At 49.8% G+C, this 22,747-nt stretch overlaps 1 protein-coding gene and 1 pseudogene across 1 annotated transcript in view; one reads left to right on the forward strand and one right to left on the reverse strand.

Moving 5' to 3' along the window:
- The window catches only part of KDSR (3-ketodihydrosphingosine reductase), a 41,507-nt gene extending 20,213 nt beyond the window's left edge, over positions 1-21,294 (reverse strand). Inside the window, exons 1-5 of the mRNA XM_056106964.1 lie at positions 21,158-21,294; positions 14,201-14,290; positions 11,069-11,125; positions 6,648-6,713; positions 6,371-6,466 (exon numbers count right to left, since the gene is read on the reverse strand). Of these exons, the coding sequence (XP_055962939.1) occupies positions 6,371-6,466; positions 6,648-6,713; positions 11,069-11,125; positions 14,201-14,290; positions 21,158-21,265 (417 nt within the window). The 5' untranslated portion in view covers positions 21,266-21,294. The remainder of the gene's footprint in view (positions 1-6,370; positions 6,467-6,647; positions 6,714-11,068; positions 11,126-14,200; positions 14,291-21,157) is intronic.
- LOC130016324 (uncharacterized) lies at positions 3,846-3,960 on the forward strand (annotated as a pseudogene).
- Positions 21,295-22,747: the final 1,453 nt, after the last annotated feature.

The following is a 22,747-nucleotide window of genomic DNA, read 5'->3' on the forward strand; positions in this document are numbered from 1 at the left end:
GGCTGTGAGCATCATGGATCTGAGAGGGATGAATTTCGATGCCTGATCTTCAGCCAGGGCACTGCAAGTCTCTCAGAGCTGGCAGGGGCCTGTCTGGAGTTTGACATTCTCCTTGCTTTTAATAAAGCAAAACCTTTCATATTTTCCTATTTTCTCTGTTTTTATTCTTCAAGATGGGAGATATAGTGCATGAGGAGACATGCCTGACTGGAGAGCAGAAACCATCACTGTTCTATCTTTCCCCTTCCTGACCACCTTTTGTCTCCAGGGCAATCACTTGTTGGTGGCCTCCTCCTGGCAACATCTGCAAGGGCTGTAAACACTTGCAGGCCATGGCGAGGATGATATAAAGCAAAAAGGACATTTATGCTATCAAGAGGTCCAATAAACATGACACATACTGAGTTGCTGCTTGTGTGAAATACTACAACAGCTAAGATATTCTAGGCTGTAAGAATCTGAGGCCACATATGTAGTTTGTGGTTGACCAAAATGTCATAATGTCCTGTATCTGATGAGGCAAAGACAGTCAAATACTCAGGTTAATATTGTTACTATCACAAAGGCCTGAGCAATGACTGGAAGAGGAAATACATGTTAAATGCCGAACAGTTCTAACCCACAATAAGTTCTCAGTAACTGCCGACTCTTATTTTATTATGAACAAGAGCTTACACAGATACCAAAGATCTATTTTCCCCTGACATTGGGAACATTTAAAAATGTAACGTGTCTACTTGAAAATCTAAGGGCACATTCATTAAAGTGATTAGATATTTAAAAGTATACAATGTTAGCTTCATAAGCATGTAAAACCAAATACTTTATTGGGGAACTCTGAGTCAATAACAAAACATTAATTCAATCAAGTATTTCCAGAAAATCACTCAAATATCTGGAGACCAAACAACAGACCTCAACAACCCAAGAATCAGAGAAGGGAAATGACAGAATGTTTTAACTAATAAACAAAAACACAACATATCAAACTTCATGGGGTGCTGCTAGTGCAAGACTTAGGTGGAAATCTGAAGCATTAAACGTGTTTATTAGAAGAAAAAAGGCCTTGAATTGATGGCCCCAGCATCTAGTTAAATAAATTATAAGATGGCTGGAGCAAGTACAGCAGGTAAGGCACTTGCTTTGCACTTAGCCGACCTGGGTTCAATCTCTGGCATCCCATATGGTCTCTTGAGCCCGCAGGAGAGGTTCCTTAGCACAAAACCAGGAATTAACCCTGAGCACCACTGGGAGCATCCCCACCCCCCAAAAAAAGTAATAAAAAGTAGGGTAATAAATTTAAAATAGAGTAGAATAAAACAAATAATAAAATAAGTAGAAAAATCAGTAAAATCAAAAGCTGATTATTGAGATCAATAAAATCAGTAAGTTATACATACTGATGAGAAATGAAAGGACACAAAAACAATCCTCAAGAATGAGAGGTGACATCACTAAAACTCTATGGGAGAGCTCTGAAAAGATAGTGAGAAATAATGTCATATCAGTGAATTCAATGGCTTAAATGAACAGACTCCTTGAAAGACACAAGCTACAAAAGTTCACTCAAAATGAAGGGGAAAATGTAATCCCACATCTATGAAAGAAATTGAATCAAAGCCAGAAACTGTTCCACAAAGAAAAATTTGGAAGTTGTTGATGAATTCTACCCATAATGTAAGAAAGAGCAGCATCAGTTCTAATAAACTCTTTCATAATACCCAAGAGCAGGGAATACGCCCTTTCTCATGCTCTTGAGACCAGCATCACCCTTAAATCCCCAGCAGAAAATAACATTACAAAGAAAGAAACTTATAATTAGTAGCCCAAAAGAATACAGAAATGATAACAGCACATATCATTTATAACATGTGGCATTTATCCCAGGAAAGTAATGTTGTTTAACATTTGGAAATGAATCAATGCAATTCACCATATTAACCAACAAAAAAAGAACTCTCACATCATCCCAAGAGATGAAGAAAAAGCAACTGAAATGATAGGCATTATTTATAAAAACTCTTGGCCAACTAGGAATTGAAGGGAACTTCCTCAACTTGACAATGAGATCAACCATACACAAACAAGCTATTATCAAGTTTTATGGCAAAGTCTGAATTTTCTCATCTTAGGGAAGATGAATAAAACAAGGATTTCTGCTCTCAGCCGTTCTATACAATACCACACTGGATGCACAAGGGTACCAGACGGAAATGAAAGAAGTAAATGTTGTAGATGCATGACTTTGGATGCAGAAATCAATATGCACTTCTATTATAGACTCATTTAGCAAAACTACAAGATCAAAACACAAAAATCAATTACACTTTTCTATTTAGTAGTGAACACTCAGAAATTAAAGTGAAATAAATTCACTATGTGGACTACTATCAAAGAAACAAAATACTATGCAAGGCCATGCATTGAAAGTTACAAAAAAAAAGTGTTGAAAGAAATTTAAGAACATCTAATAGAGACAAAGAATGCACTCATGAGTTAAGACAACATAGGGTCAGAGTGACAGTACACTGGGTAGGGTTGTCTGCCTGGCATACAGCCAAGCAGGATTCAATCCCTAACATCTCCATATGGTACCCTGAGCCTTTTCAGGAGTGATTCCTAAGTGCAGAGCCAGGAGTAATTTCTGAGCACCACCAGCCAGCTGTGACCAAAAATAAATAGCACAGCGGTAGGGCGTTTGCCTTGCGCGCAGCCAGCCCAGCAGAGCCGGGTTCGATTCCTCCACCCCTCTCAGAGAGCCTGGCAAGCTACCGAGAGTATTCAATATGCCAAACACAGTAACAAGAAGTCTCACAATGGAGACGTTTACTGGGCCCGCTCGAGCAAATCAATGAACAACAGGAGGACAGACAGAATTATTTGTTTCAATAGATCTATAGGAACAAAATGAAAGTAAGAAATTTAAAAGAGCAATGGGGAAGATAGTGCAACAGGCTGGGCTTGTGCTAGCATTCAGGATACTGGGCTCAATCCCCAGTACCACACAGTCCCCTGGGTATTGCCAGGAGTGACTCCCAAACATGTAGCAAACCAGGTATGGTACAAAAACTGAAACATAAATAAATGTAAAATAACATTCACAGGTATGTAACCAGATCCAGCACCAAGAAACTATAAAGAGAACCATTACAAGAAAAATTAAGTATGTTGGAATCCCCAATACTACCTCAGTTTTCGGTGACTCACAGGCCACAGACTTATTACTAAGATTTATGACAGTGGGGGGTGGGGGATGGGATGGAATAAGGAGATACTGGCAGATGGCTGATGCTGGTGGTGGGATTGGTGATGAAATATTATATGCCTGAAACTCAACTATCAGTAACTTTGAAAATCATGGGTCTTTAATTAAATTTAAAAATACAAAATTTAAAAATTAAAAAGACTTATGACAGTAAAAGGACACAAGGCAAAACCAGCAAGAGTCAAAGACAGTCAGGTCAAAGTCAGGGAAGGCCTGGTGCACATTTCCCGGCATCTTCTCCCCAGAGAGCCTCAAGGACCCAAGGCGCTCCCTCAGCAGGGAGCGTGGCATTTTCTGTACATGTGAATTCCCATAAAATGAAAACAACAGGGAGGAGGAAGAGGAGGAGGAGGAGGAGGAGGAGGAAGAGGAAGTGATGCAGGGAAAGTAAGGGAAAATTCATTAGAAGTGGAAATGGACATTTTGGGTTGCTTTCAGAGTAATTCCATATAGTGCCGTGAAATCATACAGTGCTGGAGATCAAATCCTGCCTCCCACATGCAAAACATGTGTTTCAGCCCTTTGAACCAACTTCCAGGCCCCAAAATGGATTCTTTTCTTCAGAAAATGCTTCAATATGGTACAGCCAATTAAGCCAGCTGTACTTTCTGCCCTGGGGACCCTGGTACAATGACTGCAAACAGCAAGTGGCCTGTGGCTTGTCTGGGCTGTTCTAAAGGACCTTGGATACAGTCCTCTGCAGTGAACGTTCATATCTGCTCACGCTGGCCCCAGTCTCACCGATATGCAGGTGCCTTTCACAATAGCCAGGGTCCACACTGGTGAAGCCATCATGTCCATCTGCACCACATGTCCCAGACAGGGACCATGAACTGAGGCTCTGTACTGGGCCAGAAGCTCCACAGCCCAAGAAATGAGGCTTGACCAAGTTTAGTGCAGATGCTTCTGAAGACAGCGGGACTGAAAAGTGGCTCATCCCAGATGGCTGTGGGGGTCACATACACTCCTGATCAGGGGCCTCTGGACAGACAGGGGGCACAGCTCTCCCGAGAGTCTCAGCGCTGTCCCTCCTGAGTCCCTGCTCCCCAACCCAGCCTTCCCATCCCATCACGCCCATCACAATAATTCCTGCTTCTTAGCCAAACCAAAGGAAAAAAAAAAAAACAAAAGAAAACATATGAATGTGGAACATGTGTTCTCACAGGTGCAGATGGCTACCCACTCCTGGACGTGGCTGGAACCTGGCCCGGGATGGGAGCCATCCAGAGACGGGAGTGCACCGAGGGACCTGGGAGAGGAAAGGCTCGCTCCCCATCTCCATCTCTCTCCCTCGCTCTCTTACCCGCTCTCCCCATTTCCTGGCCACCTCTGACGTCTATGACTTCACCACTTCATGCCTAGACAACTCCCTTTATCTTCCCCGTAGATTCTTTCCACAGCTGTGGGACTAATCCCCCAAGCCTCCCTCTCATCACTAACTGGTATTCAAGCCAAAACCATCAACTTCATGTGGTGCCGAGAAAGATCCAGAGGCTCTCCAGCTGGTCCCCCCATTCACGTCCACCCACACGAGGACCTCTCCAGCTCCCCTCAGACGTCATGGTGACTCACCACAGTCCACCTGCAGTGAGACATGGACACACCAGTCCATGCTTCTGTTCTTAATCAAAGGGAACGCTATTCACCTTGGCAGAGGAAAGCTTCAAAAGCTATTACCCAGAACACTTGCCACGCATGTGTGAAGCCCTGGGGGTTCAATCCCCAGCACTTCAACAACAAACAACCATCACCACAATAAAACACAAATATAAGACCAATAAAGGTCTTTACAACAATTAACTGTCAAAAGACCATTTCGGAAAAGATGGTTGATGCAAAATCAGCTGGAACATAATAATCCAATCTCGGGCCAGGGAGACAGCTCTAGTGGTAGACGGAGCTCAAGCCAAGGATGCTCAAGGCTCCCAATTTGATCCCTGCACCAATGATACCCCCTTCCCTGAGCACTGCTAGGTGTGGCCCCTGTATCTTAGCAACAAAAGCATTAATAATAAGAGGGACAGAAGGAATAGTGCAGCAGGTAGGGTGCTTGCTTTGCACGTACTCAACCCGGGTTCCATCCTATAGCATACCGTAGTCCCTTCAGCATCAATAGGAGTAACCCCTGTGCATTACTAGGTACGGCCTAAGAAAACAGAAAATTCAAAAATAATTTTAATAATCTCAAATCAAATACCTTTATTTATTGTTTCATATTTTGGTTCCTGATTCTATACTTTTACTAAGGGTCACTCCTGGCTGGCACACAAGAGGTCCCGAGGGTCACACTCAGCGGTGCTTGGGGAGCCAGGGGTGCCCCAGCCATGTTCTGGGTATAGAACACAACCCTGGCACATGCGAGCCGTGTGCGCTACCACGGGAACTTGCTCCCCAGCCACGTTCCTCGTTATTTTTTTTTGTCTGTTTGTTTTTCGAGCCACACCTGGCAATGCTTAGGAGTTACTCCTCTTCTGGCTCTGCTCTCAGGAATTACTCTTGGCAGTACCCAGAGAGCCTTATGGGATGCCAGGGCTCGAACGTGGTCAGCTGTGTGCAAGGCAAACGCCCTCCCCACTGCACCATCGCTCCAGCCTCGGTGCCTCACACTTTTACCTTGACCCAAGGACAGCAAGAGACTCTGCTCCTCCACGATCTCAGTTTTTCACTGATGCTAATACTGACACCTGGCACCAAAATTTAGAACCACTGAGCTAACAGCATGCTCCTGTCAGGGCATCCCTCAGTGAAATCTGGCATATCGCGGAGGTTTCACTACCATTTTACAACTGGAGAAGTATGCTCAGAGACTTGTCTATACGTGCTTAGGGCTGACTACTGGTTCTGTGCTCAGGAATGAGCCCCAGCAGGGCTCAGGGGACCACAGACAGTGCCAGGGGCCACATCAGCACCCGCCTTAAGCGCCATCTCTCTAGCCCTTTGTGAACACCTTTAAGGCAGGCGAGCCAGGCTCTAGAAAAATCCTTCCTCCAGTCTTCCTCTTGGCTTCCAGAGCACCGCATGCATCTGACACGGTTTATTCACAGACCCTTTATGCCAGCTCCATTCTGCTTCTCCTCGACAAGTAGAATCCAAATTCCTACTTACTTCAAAAGTACCAACTTCAAGGTCTTCAAATTTTCCTGCCAGGGCGATCCCGGCACAATTTACAAGCATGTCCACTGGGCCCAGTTTCTCCTGTGCCTGAAACAAATGGAGGAAGTGGGCATTAAGAAAGAGGAAGGCAAAGTCCCATATTAACGAGTTAACCCAATCTATAAAACAGAACAAATAATGAACACTGGTCGATTCTAGGCCACAGAGCAAAACAGCGAGAACCGACCCAACGGCGGGTGAAGGCACTGCCATTAGCCCTGTCACTTACTTGCTTTATGACATTCTCCACTTGGTTATAGTCTTGCGATACATCAACTGAGATACAAAGCACCACCTGTTGGAGAAAGAACAGAAGCTAATGCAGATGTCAAGCTGTCAGAAACTATTTCAAAGTATTTTTTTTTCTTTAATTAAAGGCATTCTTCCCAATTGATAAAGCACCTGATTTCAGATGGACAGATTACAGTGAAATCTGCTGACAAAGCCGGCAGTCAAGTCTCACTTTCCTGGCAGTTTTTGTACAAAACTTTTTTTTTTTTAAGCTTTTTGGGTCACACCCGGCAATGCTCAGGAGTTACTCCTGGTTTTGCACTCAGGAATTGCTCCTGGTGATGCTTAGGGGACCATATGGGATGCTGGGGATCGAACCAGGGTCAGCCACGTGCAAGGCAAACACCCTACCAGCTGTACTACCGTTTTGGCCCTGCAGAAAACTCTTAAGTAAACACAAAGAATGCTTAAAGAAATGGTGGTGAAAGGGGGCACACCTTCAGATGTAAAATGAATAAATTTGGCGAAGCTAATGTACAAGTCATTAATATCATTAATACTAGCACAGTGTACACTTGAAATTTGACACTTGGGTCTTAAATGTTCTCACCACAGAAAAGAAACTCGAGCTGTGTGTGATGTGAATCAATAAACATTTCACAACGCACACAGATATGAAATCATGGCTTTGTCCCTTTAAAACATAAAAATTGTTTTTGTTTGGGGTGGGGGCAGTTTGGGCATACGTGACCGCTCAGGGCTAATCCTGGCTCTGTGTTCAGGGACCACACCTGGCATTTTTGTCAGGACACCACCTGGGCTCGGCCACATGCTAGTCAAGCACCTTTTATCTCTTCCCCCACCCCACCCCCAATTCTATTTTATCAATGAAATCTCAATAAAACTGAAAACAGAAGGGGAAAGAAAGCTAAAACATTCTTCTTAAAGGCTGCTAATGGTGAGAGAAAATAGATGGGGGTCCCCTGTGTCCAGGTTTGGGGGGGGGCTGATGAAAATATTCTGCATCTGGATCTCAGGTGCTGGTTTCTCAGATGCAGCATCTGTTCAAAAGCCACTGGTCTGGGGCTGGAGAGATAGCACAGCAGATAGGGCATTTGCCTTGCACGCGGCTGACCTGGGTTCGATTCCCAGCATCCCATATGGTTCCCTGAGCACTGCCAGAAGTAACTCCTGAGTGGAGAGCCAGGAGTAACCCCTGTGCATCGCCAGGTGTGACCCAAAAAGAAAAAAAAAAGCCACTGGCTTACACTCTCGCAATAAATCTGATTTCCTGTACAGAAACTGAACCCCGGTTACTAAAACCTCATATTCATGTTAAGAAGAGTGACAACCACCACTTGGGTCATCAGGTTTTTAAAGAATGCCCCCCTTGACTGCCCCACGGCTTGAGAGCTGATCTCATACACTGGGGGAAAAGGTAGCTGGGATGGAGAGAGGAGCACTAAATAAATGACGGAGGGATCGCTCTGGATAGTAGATGTGTGCTGAAAGTAGACTATGGACCAAACATGACGGATGCTTGTAACCTGTATTGCAAACCATACACTAAATAGGACATTGTATTGCAAACCATAACACCCAATAGGACAGGGATTATGCCTGCCACAGAGGAAGAAGGAGGTGGTATGGGGTGGGGGTGGGGGGAGGGATACTGGGAATATTGGTGGTAGAGAATGGGCACTGGTGGAGGGATGGGTACTTGAACACTGTTTGACTGAAACACAATCATTAAAGTTTGTAATTCTGTAAATGTATCTCACGATGATTCATTAAAAAAAAAAAAAAGAATAGCCCTCTTGAAGCACTGGGCTCTGAATGTTCTCAAGGCCTTCTTGTAGTGGACCGAAGATACCAGCTAACAATAGCACCTTGTAGAAGCCACCCTACATGGAGGCTGGGTGAGAAACACAATCTTTCAAGGCCAAGGGTACATCTTGGCTGTCTGAGCTGAGCAGAGAGTCAAGTCACACTTGGTTCTCTTGGAGGTCTGCTCGGCCTCCCTGAATTTGGACTGGGGTGGCCATTCACAGGCTCTCTAGAGGCGCGGTCAGCCAAGCTGAGCCCAGCACCCACTGCCCTGTGCTAGGATACACAGGAACGATAGCGGAAGAGCTTGCCTGCGTTTTTCATAGAAAACAACTTCATGTAGTCTTTGAGAAGAAGAGAAGGAAGGACTTAAGAGATGGAAGGAAGGAGGGAAGGAGGAAGGAAGGAAGGAGGGCGGAAGGGAGGAAGGGAGGGAGAGAGGGAGGGAAGGGAAGGAAAGGGAAGGAGGAAGGAGAGGGAGGAGGAAGGAAAGATAGAAAGGAAGGAAGGAAGGAAGAAAGGAAGGGAGGGAGGAAGGGAGAAGGAAGAAAGGGAAGGAGAAAGGGAAGGGAAGGGGAGGGAGGGAGGGAGGAAGGAAGAAAATAGGAAAGGAAGGAAGGCCAGGCAAAAAGCATGCATTTGGGGGCTTATTTTGATAGAAATTTGTGAAATACAAAGTAACAGGAATCAGAACAAATCATGAGCTAGTTTTTTTTTTCCGCTTTTTTTTTTTTAATTTTTGGGGGAGCCATACACAGCAATGCTCATGGGTTATGTGGGTGTCAGGAATATGTGGGTCTCAAAGGACTAAAAAAAATTACTTCTAGTAAATTATTGAATACTGTACAAAAAGAGTATCTGAAAATAGCATAATTCTTGCATCCTTCCCTACATGTCTTTCCTGCCCAGTGATGTGTGGGACCAAACCACCACTAATGCAGCCTAACATTCCTCCAGGTTATGTTTGAAAAAGGGCTGTGTCCTCAGGCATTTGCATGGGATAAGTCTTACCACCTACGACTCAGATCCTAAGGCTGTGGGTTTCTTCACCTTTCCGCTTTTCTCTTCCCAGGAGCCCAGAACATTCCTATGCCTGATGCCCAAGCCTAGCATTTAAAAACATTATCCAGGGGGCGGAGAGATAGCACAGTGGGTGGGGCGTTTGCTTTGCACATGGCCAACCCGGGTTCGACCTCCGGCATCCCATATGGTCTGCCAAGCACCGCCAGTAGTAATTCCTGAATGCAGAGCCAGGAGTGACCCCTGAGTATCGCTGGGTGTGATCCAAAAGAAAAAAAAAGAAGTAAAAACATTATCCAGAAGGAAAAATCAAAACAACTCATGATTGGGGCCCGAGCAGTAGTACAGTAGGGAGGGCATTTGCAGCCGGTCTGGGTTCAATCCCCGGCATTCCACCACCAAAATGAGTGACACAATCAAGTTGGGTAAGAATGCACTACAGTTATCCAATCTCTAGGCCAGATAATAAATCAGTGATTGTCAAGGGCTGGCAGGGCACGGAGGGACAGGTAGGGAAGTTCCTGGATTACAATAATGTTCACACTGAGTCCAGGAACACTGTGTACAGGGGGCAGACGGGGCACCAGTGAACTGCACACTTTAAACCACGGAATAGCCTCACATGTGAATGCTATCTCACAATTATTTTTAAAAAAATGTGCCACAAAATTCAAAAAGTAAACAAGACATACTCGGTCCTAAGCCTGAAGATGGTCAGATGAACAGCAAAGGTATTAGCACCGAATCCGGGTTGAAGGGGCTACCTCTCAGAATGTGGGGGCGATGAGACATGATTCAAAGGGCTGCAGCAATGCTCTGTATGTGAGACCCCCGCTTTCAATCACTGGCACCTCACGACCCCCGCAAGGCACGATGTCAAGAATAACCCAATGTACTTCCAAGTGTAGTCCAAGCAAGAAAAGAATGAGTGGAGTTCATGCCCAATTCAATCAGCCTAATCAGTGGCTGAATAAATAGTAGTTCTCCTACATAAAAAAAAAAAAAGAAAAAAAGAAAGAAAGAAAAGAAAAGAATGAAATGTGTGGATGAGGCTGATAGAAACTTGGAGAGAATTTCAGGAACCCTGAAATTTATTTCTGATGCAGAGTGAGAAACGTGTGATTATTAATGTTATTATATTTTATTACAACATGCCATTTTACTCATCCAAAAAAAATCCAAGACCAAAAATACATATAGGGACTGGTGCAATAGCACAGTGGGTAGGGCATTTGCCTTGCATGTGGCCGACCCAGGTTCGATTTCCAACATCCCATATGGTCCCCTGAGCACCGGCAGGAGTAATTCTTGAGTGCATGAGCCAGGAGTAACCCCTATGCATTGCCAGGTATGACCAAAAAATTTAAAAATATATATATATATTTATATACATACATTTTTAGATCTTCTTCCCCTTAAGTTCTGCAACCAATGAAATAAAACCAGTGTCTAGTAAAGCATGGTTATTTCATTATTTTACTGACCACAGCTTAAGTGAGCTCTTTCCCCCCTTAATACGACTCTGCAGACAGATTTGTACAAACAACCTATGCAGAAGACAAGGGATGTTACCTGTTTATTATTAATAGAGTGCTTTTCAATCTCTTTCTTTGCTTGGAGCAGCTTGTCCTAGAAGCAATAAGGAACAGTTAGTTCTGGAGATTGTTTATTTGGTCGCTTGTCTTCTAGAAGGGTGAGAACAGGCAATCATTTGCGCATTTATTCCTCTGCAGAACACACGAGATGGACCTACCGAGCAGTGAGCAACGGCCTACGAGAGAAAAGGCAGCTGGCGAGCAGGTGAAGAGATGGCCGAGAGCAGGATTTTAAGTGCACCGGGGGCAGAATCTTCCATCCTCCTAAACAGAGGCAGGGTCTGGCGTGTTAAGACACCTCTGCCGCTGTTATTCTTTCCTTGATTCTGCGCTTAATTGATACGACTGGTTCATACAACCAGGCTCTGTGAAACGTTGGCGGTAATACCGTGGAACGGAGCCAACAGGGCAGAGGATCTAGAAAATGCCAAGTGGCCAAACAAGTTCCTGAAGTGCCTGATTCCAATGTTAGGTTTTGCCTTGGTTTGTTTTTAGTTCACAGAGTTGTGAAGTGAACACGATCGAATCTGGGGTTAGGTTTTGTATATGGTGCTACAGGGAAGCTGTGTTCACCACGAAAATCTCCTATCAGTCATATATTAATAAAGAGAATAGGAAAGGGGGGGAAAAACGCATCCCAGAGAAAGGCTAAGAGAAAAAGAAAATGACCCCCAAATCCCAGTGAAAAAGAGTGAGCTGGCCAGCTCATCCTGTGAGAACCGTCTTGCCCTGACATTATTCAGTTGGGACATGGACAAGGACCATCACATGGAGGAGGAGAGATCCAAATCTTGTGGAGCATGTGAGGTCCAGAAGCTTCCAGAAGCTTCCATAAGCTTCCACCTACTCCCACCCCCACTCCCACCTCACCCCCCACCCCCCGGCTACGAAAGCCCATAGAGTGAAAATTCCTATGCAGAAAATCTGAGCTTTTGCTTCAAACTATACCTTGTTACTTATACTAAGAGCCTTCAGAAAAGCAAACCCTCTCCATAACAAACTATTTCCTCCAAGATCTCCAATTTCATTCTCAAGATGCCAGAGATGGGCTGACTCGTCTTTGTTCCTTCTAAAAGCTGTGGTTCAAATACAACCCGTGGCTAGAGAAGACACAGGCCACTGATCTCCTGGAAGATGAGTCCAATTTTGAAACACGGGTACGTGGTGACAAAAAAAAAGAGTCCCTTTGGGGGGTGGATGGGGGTGGGAGGGATACTGGGATCCGTGGTGGTGGAGAACAGGCACTGGTGGAGGGATGGGTACTCCTACATTGTATAACTGAAACCCAAGCACAAAAATTTGTAAGTCTACAACTGTACCTCATGGTATTTCACTAATAAAAATTAAAAAAAAAAAAAAAGAAGTACCTGGAATACCAGGTACATTTGTAATGCCAAGAGTGATAATTTATAAATGGTATTTTTCTTATACTAGACATTCAAAATAAAGAAAAATATTAACAAAATAAAATACAGAGTCCCAGCCATAAAGACAGACACAAGTTGGTTTGGCCACAATCAGACTCGGAATTCCATCAGAGAGGGGAAAGACGCTCCCGAGGTTGGAAGGCTTGTCGGCTCCTTCCTGGGCAGCTCTGGGAGTCCCAAGGGAGCCGCGAGCACCCTCCCCTCATCCATGCCAGGAATGAAGTCCCACAAGACACCGCCGTTTCCTCCCAGTTGTGTGTTCACTCGCAGTAGGTGGCGTCAACACATTTCAATGGCACAGTGGGAGGATTCGGGGTTGAATGTTGCCTCCGCCTCCGAGTGGGAAAGAAATGTTGGGCATCCAGGCTGACCTCTGGGCCTCGGTTGCATCTGCCCGTCTGCCGGGGCCTGCTGGGCCTTGGCCCCCGGCCCCGGGTCGGCACACTCCAGCCTGCCTTTGCATACGGGCACCGACACCACATGGGCCTGCCCACCTCTTCCTCCCCGTCCCTCAGTGCCCTCACCCCCAAAGTCTCCCCAGCACTGTGCCGGGGGTGCAGCCATCCAGGGCCCTTGGCCACAGAGCAGGGGGAGCCATGGCAGTCCCCTGGGTCTGGGTCCTGAAGGCAACGATGGCAAGAGGAAAACAAGAAAAACTTGAGTCTTGTTAACTGCAGAAAGGCATGATGTGGCCTGGTGGCCAGAGGCAAGGAGATTCCACGGCAGATTTCAAGCATGTCAGAGGTCTGGGCTGTATGTGTGGGAGGCGGGGTAATCCCCAGTGCCCCTACTGGCCTCCTCTGCCTCGTGGCCCACAGCATGCCACACCAATGCATGCTGACAATGGCACTGAGGGGACTGCAGGGGGTGTGGGGGGCGAAAGGGAGACAGCACAGAACGGGAGCAGAGGGTATAAGGTTTCTTTTTCGATGTTGTGACCCTTTTCTGAAAACTGAGTTCAGGGTCTGGGAGACAGGGCTGCAGATAATAATCAGGGCTGCAGGACACGCTTCGCGGGGAGGGAGGGCAAAAATGGTGCCCCACCCCCACCCCCCGAGTGACCCAGAAAGAAAAACAATAAAATAAAGGGTTTGCAGGGTTTGACAGATAATAAAGCAGGTAGGCACTTGCCTTGCATGTGGCCAACCCAGGTTCGATTCCTGACACCCCGTATGGTCTACTAAGCACCACCAGGAGTGATTCCTGAGCGAGCACAAAGCCAGGAGTGACCCCTGAGCATCGCTGGGTGTGGCCCAAAACAAAAACAACAGGGGCTGGCGAGCTAGCCCAGGGGTTAAGACACGTGCTTGGCATGAGGCCACCCCGAACCAATTCTGGGCACCACATCTGGGGCTCCGAGCAACATCATCACTCTTGAGCACAGAGCAAAGGTCTAGAGTCTTTGGGTGTGGCCCAAACACTTAAAAAAAAAATTTTTTTTTTATTAGCAGCGTCTACAACGTCACCAAGTAGTTGCTGGCACTAAACATCTATTTGCAGTGCTCACCTGACTTGGACTGAGAAGTTTCTGCCCTGATTACGAGCAGTAACTGACAGTTCAGGAACTACACCTCCAGGCAGAGATGTGAGAGATTTCCAGCAAAGATGTGGAAGCACTTGGGCGCACGCGTTTTGCGGAGGCTCTGCCCGCCGAGAGGGCACCGCGCTCCGGGAAGACTCACCTCATTCCGCGCCACCAGCGTGATGAAGGCGCCTTGCTTGTAGCACTCGATCGCGATGCACTTTCCAATCCCACTCGAGCCACCCGTGACCTAGACACGAGAACATCATTTTCAGCCCCTGACAGCCCCCTCTGGGACAAAACTCCTTTAAAATAATTAAGATCTGGGCCGAAGGGCCGGGGTGATGGTGCCGCGTTCAGGGTGCCTGCCTTGCACACGGACCAACCCATGTTTGATCCCTGGCACCTCCACCCTCAAGTCCCACCAGGAGTGATCCCTGATCATGGCCAGGTGTGGCCCCCCCAAACAAAAATAAACACCACAACAAAAAGTACAGGGGGTCACTGCACACCTCATGGCCTAGGGTCTCCAAAGCAAGGAGATGAAGCTGGCATGACCCCTGATGTAAGCCACAATCCACACTGAGCACAGCTGCTGCCTGCCACCGCACCCACTACACACCACCAAACAAAAAATAAGTTTCTTTAAGAGGGAAAGTATTGGGACTGGAGCAATAGCACAGCGGGTAGGGCGTTTGCCTTGCATGCGTCCGACCCGGGTTCGATTCCCAGCATCCCATGGTCACCCAAGCACCGCCAGGAGCAATTCCTGAGTGCAGAGCCAGGAGTAATCCCTGAGCATTGCTGGGTGTGATCCAAAAAGCAAAAAAAAAAAAAAAAAAGGAATTAAAAATAAAAGGGAAAGTATTGATAAATTATGACAATGGGAATCCAGGGAGGCTCCCCACGGCAGGACAGCATCTGCCTTGCAAGTGGGAGCAGGAGCACTCTGGGACCCCTCACAACCAAGCATGTGAGCTCTGGGACACCCTAACCGTGTGTGCGTGATACGGCCACCGAGGTTATGCACCCCACCAGCACGCGAGCACGAACCGTGCTCATCACAAACCGAGGAAGGGAAGGGTTGAGACCTCCGCACGAGTGCACATTTTCCCATCACAGAGGGAGGCTGGGGCGAAGATGCGTATGCCTCGCGTGTGGCCACCCCAGTTCAACCCCCAACCTGCCACGGTTCCCTGGACACTGGTGGAAGTGACCCCCAAGCACAGAGCTGGGAGAGGCCGCTAAGACTGCAGGTGTGACCCAAGAAACAAAACTCAAAGCATTTTAAGTACAAAAGGCCAAAACTGAAGTACAAAAGACAAAGTACAAAAGAGAAAAAGAACAAAATTGGGACGGGCAATTAAAAAGTGACCCTGTGGTGTGGGAAAGATTGAACAGAGGGCGGGGCGCGCCTGGGTTCGATCATCAACATCCCTTCTGGTCCCCTGAGCACCGCCGGGAGTGGTTCCTGAGTGTAGAGCCAGAAATAACCCCTGAGCTTTGCTGGGCGTGGCCCCAAAACAAATACAAAAAAGGCGCATCCACAAAGACTACACTTTTCAGGTAGATCTGTGGCTCCTTCAACCCGACCTGACTTAAGGAATGAAGTCGAGGTCATGCAGACGGGAGCTTACAGGGCGGGTCTGTGCAAACAGGCATGATTACATCGAGGGGTTCGTGCAGATGGGAGAGCTTACGCTGAGGGTCCCTGCAAACAGGAGAGATTACACGGCAGGGTCTGCATGGAGACTGGAGCTTACCCTGCAGGGTCCATCCCTGCATACAGGAGAGCTTACACTCTAGGGCCCGTGCAGACTGCTCTTACACTCTGCGGGTCCATGCAGACAGAAGAGCTTACGCTGTGGGGTCCGTGCAGACTGGGGGTCCGTGTAGACGGGTCCAGGCAAAACGAAGCGCTTATACCGCCCGCAGAGCTTGCTGCTCAAATTGGTTTGGGCCCAGCCCTGTAAACTGCCCGCCAATGTTTCCCTGCCTTTACTGGAGGGAAAGTGCCTCATCAATCCAGGGACTAAATGATGAATTGGTCTTCAGCTGAGCACAAATTCAAATGAACATTTTCCCCTGCTGCCTGTCTGTCGTGGATGTGCAGCTGTCCAAGAGAGGAGCCCCCTGCATCTCTCGGAGGACACGGAAATAAATTCCTACTATAAAAGTAATGGCTGGAGCGATAGCACAGCGATAGGGCGTTTGCCTTGCGTGCAGCTAGCCCGGCCGAGCCCGGTTCGATTCCCCCGTCCTTCTCGGAGAGCCCAGCAAGCTACCGAGAGTATCTCGCCCGCACGGCAAAGCCTGGCAAGTTCCCCGTGATGTATTCTGTATGCCAAACACAGTAACAACAAGTCTCAAAATGGAGACGTTACTGGGCCCGCTCAAGCAAGTTGATGAACAACGGGAGGACAGTGTTATTGTTTATAAAAGTAATATATAGGGGTTGAGTGATGGTACAGTGGGTCGGGTGTTCGCCTTGCACACAGCCAACCCCGGTTTGATTCCTAGTATCCCATATGCCGCCCCCCCCCCACACACACCAAGCACTGGCAGAAGTAAACCCTGTGCACAGCCTGGTGTGACCCCCAAACCAAAATAAATTAATTTTAAAAAGTTAAAATTAAAATAGATGATCACATAGAATTACCTAAGGGCAAAGCTTTTCTCCCTGACTCGGCGGTCTGCCCCAATATAGCACAGTCACTCTTGTCTCTTTCATGCTACCTCCAACCCCAGGGCCTTTGCACATTCCAGCGCCCTAAGCCAGAAAAGCTCTCTGCCTTTTTCCATCTAGCTGGCACCATGAGATCTCAGTTTAAACATTCCTTCTTCAGGAAAGCCTTCAAAAGCTGTCCCCATTCTCTCGCCAACCCACCTTTCTGCCCTGCGTTTTCCCCTCCTCGCACTCTTATTATTCAACAGTCATGCATTTCTCTGCGATTAGACTGCAGGCTGTTGCACCAACAGCGATTCTATTTCTGCTCCCAGCTCTATTCCTACATTTAGCACAGTACCTGGCAAGAGGAAGGGCTCCGTATAGATTTAACTTAAGCAGACAAATGCAACCCGACGTTGCTAATGACTGACATTACTGATGACTAGCAATCCCTACACAAATTATATAACACAACTGGGGGTGGGGGTCAGGGGAAGGCGTGGGCAGAGCCAGGGAAACACCCCCCCCCCCAGTACTGCCAACTACAAAAAGATCCTAAGAAATCTATGTCAAAGAACTCAAGGGCTTGACAACACCACACCAAACAGCTGCACAGAAACTCTGCAAAACATCTGCAAATATTGGGAATGTGTCACTCTGAGACACCACACCAGGATGTTCGAATCCTGAGAAAAGAGATCCCCAAGTGTTTAGTACATAATCTGTGGGGGACCCCGCACCTCTAGGAGGGGATGCGGAGTCCCCCAAGCATCCCTGGGAGTATGCCCGTCTCTCAGGCACAGAGCCAGGGGTAACTCCTAAGCATAGGTTGGGTGCGGTCCCAAACAAAATGGAAGCAAAGCACCTTGAGGTCCCCCTAAACAATGAGTCCCCATGTCTGGGGGATGATAAGGCATCCCTACTTCTCTTCAGCCTTGGTTTCCCACCACTGGCAAAGATATTTCTTTGGTGGATTATTGACGAATTATTGACAAAAAGTCATTATCATAATTAGGGTCACCCCCACTGAGGAAATCTTTGCTATCTGAGGAGGGCAGGAGTCGCTTTAACTCATTTCCACCAGATTATCCAAGCCCATAGCCATCCACTATGGAACAGAAAAAGGTGCCGAGGTGTTTACTGATGTCCATGGTGCCGAGAGATGTCCCTACACCAAAAATAAAATGCCCCCTACCAAAGCCTTTTAAAACGCCCTGTTAGGAGTTTTGCTCCATGGCTTGGAGGCCAGCCACACATTCTAGGGGAAAAGGGAGCTCAGATAGAGAAGGGAGCACCAAATGAAGAGTGTTGGGAGGATCCTCCCAGGAGGGAGAAGCATGCTGAAAGTAGACTATTAGACCAAACATGATTGCCACTCAATGCCTCTCTTGCAAAACATAGGACCCAAAAGGAGAGAGAGAACAAAAGGGAATGTCCTGCCACAGAGGCAGGGTGGAATGGGGGTGGTGGGGGGTGGGAGGGATACTGAGATCCGTGGTGGTGGGAAATGGGCACTGGTGGAGGGATGGGTGTTTGATCATTGTACAACTGAAACCCAAGCACAAAAATTTGTAAATCTACAACTGTACCTCATGGTGTTTCACTAACAAAAGGTAAAGGTAAAGGTAAAGGCCCTCCCGTTGATCGTCGATTTGCTCGAGCGGGCCCAGTAACGTCTCCATTGGAGACTTTGTTGTTACTGTGTCTGGCATATCGAATACTCTCGGTAGCTTGCCGGGCTCTCCGAGAGGGGCGGAGGAATTGAACTCGGGTCGGCCATGTTGGCCGCTTGTAAGGCGAACGCCCTACCCGCTGTGCTATCGCTCCAGCCCTAACAAAAATTAAAAAAAAAAGTAAATGATGGAGAATGGGCACTTGACCATTGTGTAACTGAAACCCAAGCACAAAAATTTGTAAGTCTACAACTGGACCTCATGGTGTTCCACTAATAGAAATTTTTTAAAAATAAAAAAAAAAAACGCCCTGTTACGCAGCGAGTGAATGGAAGTGACGAGGCTTCTATGCGCTATGGTCTCAAGCGCTGCGTAGCTCATTAGCGATCCCTCTTGCTGCCCTTTTCCTTGGCCTGTAATTCAGCTACATGAATGACTTACACCACAAAAGGGTCCCGGACAAGCTCTGTGTAGGAGCCACAGCGGTAGGACCCCCGGAAGGGCGCTTTGGCTTGTATGTGGTCGGCCCAAGTCCCATCCCCGGCAGCCCCTCAGGAGTGATTCCTGAGTGCAGAGCCAGGAGCAACCTCTGGACATCGCCAGTTGGGGCCCCAAGGCCAAAGAAACCAAACAACAACAACAACAACAACAAAAAGTGTTCGGTTGTGAGAGTAAGAGCAAGGCTTCACCTGAGGGCTAGCGGTTCCGTTCCGCTAATGCCCTCTAGTCAAGTGAGCTCTAGGTGAGCTACTTCCTCGAAATATGGGAGTCACTCCAGGCCACTCTTCTTGAATGAACGGCACGGGGGCTAACCACTGGATCACTGAATCCAGATTAGGGACACTGATGAAAACAGCTAAGAACTTCGCTCCCCTCACCTTCGCTCTGCAGTGAAGATAGTCTCCATGGTTCTCTCTTTTAGCCACAGTTCCACAAGTCTCATGGAGGGCAAGAGAGGGATTTGATTTGCAGGGGTGTGTGAAGAAGAGGGGAGAGCTGTTTACAGCCCTACAGGCCTAAAGAAAAAGAAAGTGGTGGGGGGAGGGGAGAACTTGATTTTCTGGTTCTTACTAAGTTCGTTAAGCAGGTTTGAAAAAAAAAACAGCTGATTTACCTATGTACCCTGTTAGACTTGCCACGCAATAGTCTTTGCCACTGTAATTAGGAAGATAACCCTAGTATGTCGGGGAACTGTTGTAAAAAAATAAAACAATAAATAGCAATGACTTAAGTGTGTTCATGCCTCTACATGGGCCGGGGATATTCTAAACATTGGCTCCTTCTCCTCAGTCCGGCCGTGGGGTCCTGACAAATCTCAAGAAAAAGAATTACACTGCCACTCACTGAGGACATTAAGAACGAAGACAGATGGTGACATCATGTGAATTATTCATGCCATCCTCACATTATTTATAGTGGGGTATTGAAACTAGGGGGGGTGAAAAGAAGGATTCCTTCTTCTGGGTCTGTCCCAAGAGACACAGTAGCTGAGCAGCCGGAGAGGGTCACTAAGTATACAACATCCTCACAAACACAGGGCCAGATTTGTCCACACTGCTGCAGGACGCTGGCTACCTTTCACCCAGCTGTGTCCTTTAAACAAGTTCCCAGAAACTCCAGCTTCTGTTTTATGCTTGATGGAGGTTGGTTGGTCTGGTTTTGGGGGGCACACCGGGCAGTGTCCTGGGCTCTGCTACTCAAGGGCTCAGAGGACCAGATGCAGTGCCGCTCAGCGGCATGCAGTGCCCTACCCGCTCTACTCTCTCTCTCCAACTTTTCAAGCCCAGCTTCCGTGGCTTGAGTTCCTTGGCCGATGTGACACTTTCTAGCCGGCTGGGAAAGTTTGGCTTCACTCTCCTCTCTACGTTGCGCACCTGGAATGGGGTGGGCGGAGTGCAAGCGAGAGGTGCCGGCTAATCCAACTAATCGTACACGGGGGAAAAAAAAAATCGCGTCGGCTTCTGGGGACTTGCTTCAAGCCCAGGTGAAGGCAAGGCCCTCCTCTCCCATCCAGCGCCTGCCGGTGTCACCTGAGCGCGCCGGGCACATGGGTGCGCATGGGGATAAGAGACAGACACTCACTCCTCCTCCACCCCCAGCATCCCCTCAGGCCCGTTCTGCCCTGGGCGCACCGAGGCTCAGAGAGAGAGAGAGAGAGAGAGAGAGAGAGAGCACCACCACGGGGGGCACGGGGGTCGGGTGCGGGGCGCGGGGATGGAGAGGGAGGTGGGGATGGAAAAAGGGGGAAAGGGGCGTCTGGGGCCGGGGGCTTCCGGGGCGGCTCAGCCGGGCCCTGCGTTCCCCACGCACAGCCGGGTGGGAGCGCAGCCCCCGCACGAGGCCGCGGGCTGCCGGGGTGGAGCGGGGGGACTCGCACACGGCCGGGCGCCGACGGCGCGGACCGGCACCTGGGCCCCGTCCCCGCGCCGCCCTCCAGGTGAGTCACCGCCGGGCGCCTCCGTCCCCGTCCCCCCTCCCGCCAACCACCACCGCGCGCGGGGGGCCCCCCACTCCCCGCGCCCGACCGCGGTGTCCTTGGCAAAAGTTTCCGAGCGTCTCGGGTGGTCCGGGGGCGCCGCCGGGTCCCCCCACTCCTACGCCCGCACCCCGAGCGCTGCGCCCCCGCCGCCCGCGTGTCCCGGGAGGGGGCGCGACAGGTGCCGTGGGCCGGGCGGGCTGCGCTGCGCTGGGCTGCGCTGGGCTGCGCTGGGCTGCGCTGGGCTGGGCTGGGCTGGGCTGGGGGGGCGGCCCGGCGACGGGGGTGGGGGTCACTCACCACCACATGCGCCCCGGGCAGCGCCAGCGGCTTGGGGCTGATGAGCGGAGACACCATGTAGAGCAGCAGCACGAACGCCACGAGGAAGGCGGCCGCCAGCAGCAGCATCGCTCGGCCGGGGGCGCGGGCGGGCGCGGGGGCGCGCGGGGCCGGGCGCGGGGGGCGCGTGGGGGGACGCGGGGGACGCGCGGGGGCTCGGCGGGCGCCGGCGATCACGCGCGGCCGCAGGAGCCGCGGCTGTTTGGGTCGTTGGCGCGGGGCGGGGCGGCGGCCGAGGGGAAGAGGAGGAGCCGGGAGGGCGCGACGCGGGGGGCGGCGCTTCCCGGAGGCGGGGATGGGTGGGTGGGTGGGTGCGCGGCGGCCCAGGCGGGCGTGGGGGTTGGGGGACACCCGGAGAGCGACGCCCCTTTCACTCCCCACCGCCCCGATCTCCCGCCCCCGCCCGCTTCTCCTGCGGACACCGGGGGGGGGGGGGGGGGGGGGGAGTCCCGCGCGCCCCCGGAAAGGCGGGGCCGGCGCCCGGTGGGTGCCGAGGGTGCTGCTTAGGACCGCGGAGCGCCGCCTGGCAGGGCATCCCCCCCCCCCACCCCGCCTCCCGGGGTCCCCCGCCGCCCCGCACCCCGGATCCGCTCGCACGCCCCCACCCCACCCCCGGCTGCCCCGGGGAGCGCACGGAGGCGCCTGGTCTCCCAAGCCGGCCAAGCCTCGGGAGCTGGCGATCCCGGCCAGGAGGCGCGGTTCGGCCCCGGTTCTGGGCTGCTTGGGAAACGGAACCGGCCCACCTGCCCGTGCCCCGCGACCCGGAAAGCCTCGGCGGGCGGCTCCCGTGCATCCTTCCAGCCTGGCGCGCTCTCCTTTGCGCTCCCCGGCCCAGGCAGGGTGTGTGTAAGGCAGATTGGTCCAGACCCAGTGCTCAGCTCCGCGGTTCCGAGCCGTGCCCTTTGGAGTATTCACCAGAGCCTGTCTCTGCGATTTGTTCAGAGCCTTGCCATATGCAAAACCCTCAAAAATAACGTTCCCCTTAATTCTCTCTCCCCCACCCCACCCCAGATCTCTCTGCATCTGTAGATTTCCCATTCCGCGGATGCCACCTCAAGACACTGGCACAAGATGTGGCTTTGCATCTATCTGACGGCCCTCAGGGCTCCCGGGCCCATCCGAATACAATGTATGAACACTGCGTTCTTTTTCTGCCCCAGTTCTCTTCCGTTGTCGGGATAAAGCACTTCCCGTTTACCCACTTGATGGACCTTCTGGTGGCATCCACTCTTGAGTGTATCACAGGTGATGCTGCTTTGAACATTCCTGAGTGCATCTTTTTTTTTTGGGGGGGGGGGAACGTATGTTTTTTTATTTCTCTTGGGCCTAAAGGGCAGGACTGTGGGCACTCGTGTCACCAGGACGAGCAGGCTGCACCACTTGACATTCCCTCCAGCTCTGAGGATTGCACAGTCCTGGCAGGCGGCCTGGCCACCACTTGCACCGGGCCTAACGCTGACGGCCTCCCAAGCGGCCCGGACTGGCATTTCACTGATTTTGATTTCCACACACACACACACACACACACACCACACATGGCATATCTGTTTG

This window comes from Sorex fumeus, unplaced genomic scaffold (assembly GCF_029834395.1).
Source record: "Sorex fumeus unplaced genomic scaffold, SorFum_2.1 ptg000151l, whole genome shotgun sequence".
Lineage (NCBI taxonomy): Eukaryota > Metazoa > Chordata > Mammalia > Eulipotyphla > Soricidae > Sorex > Sorex fumeus.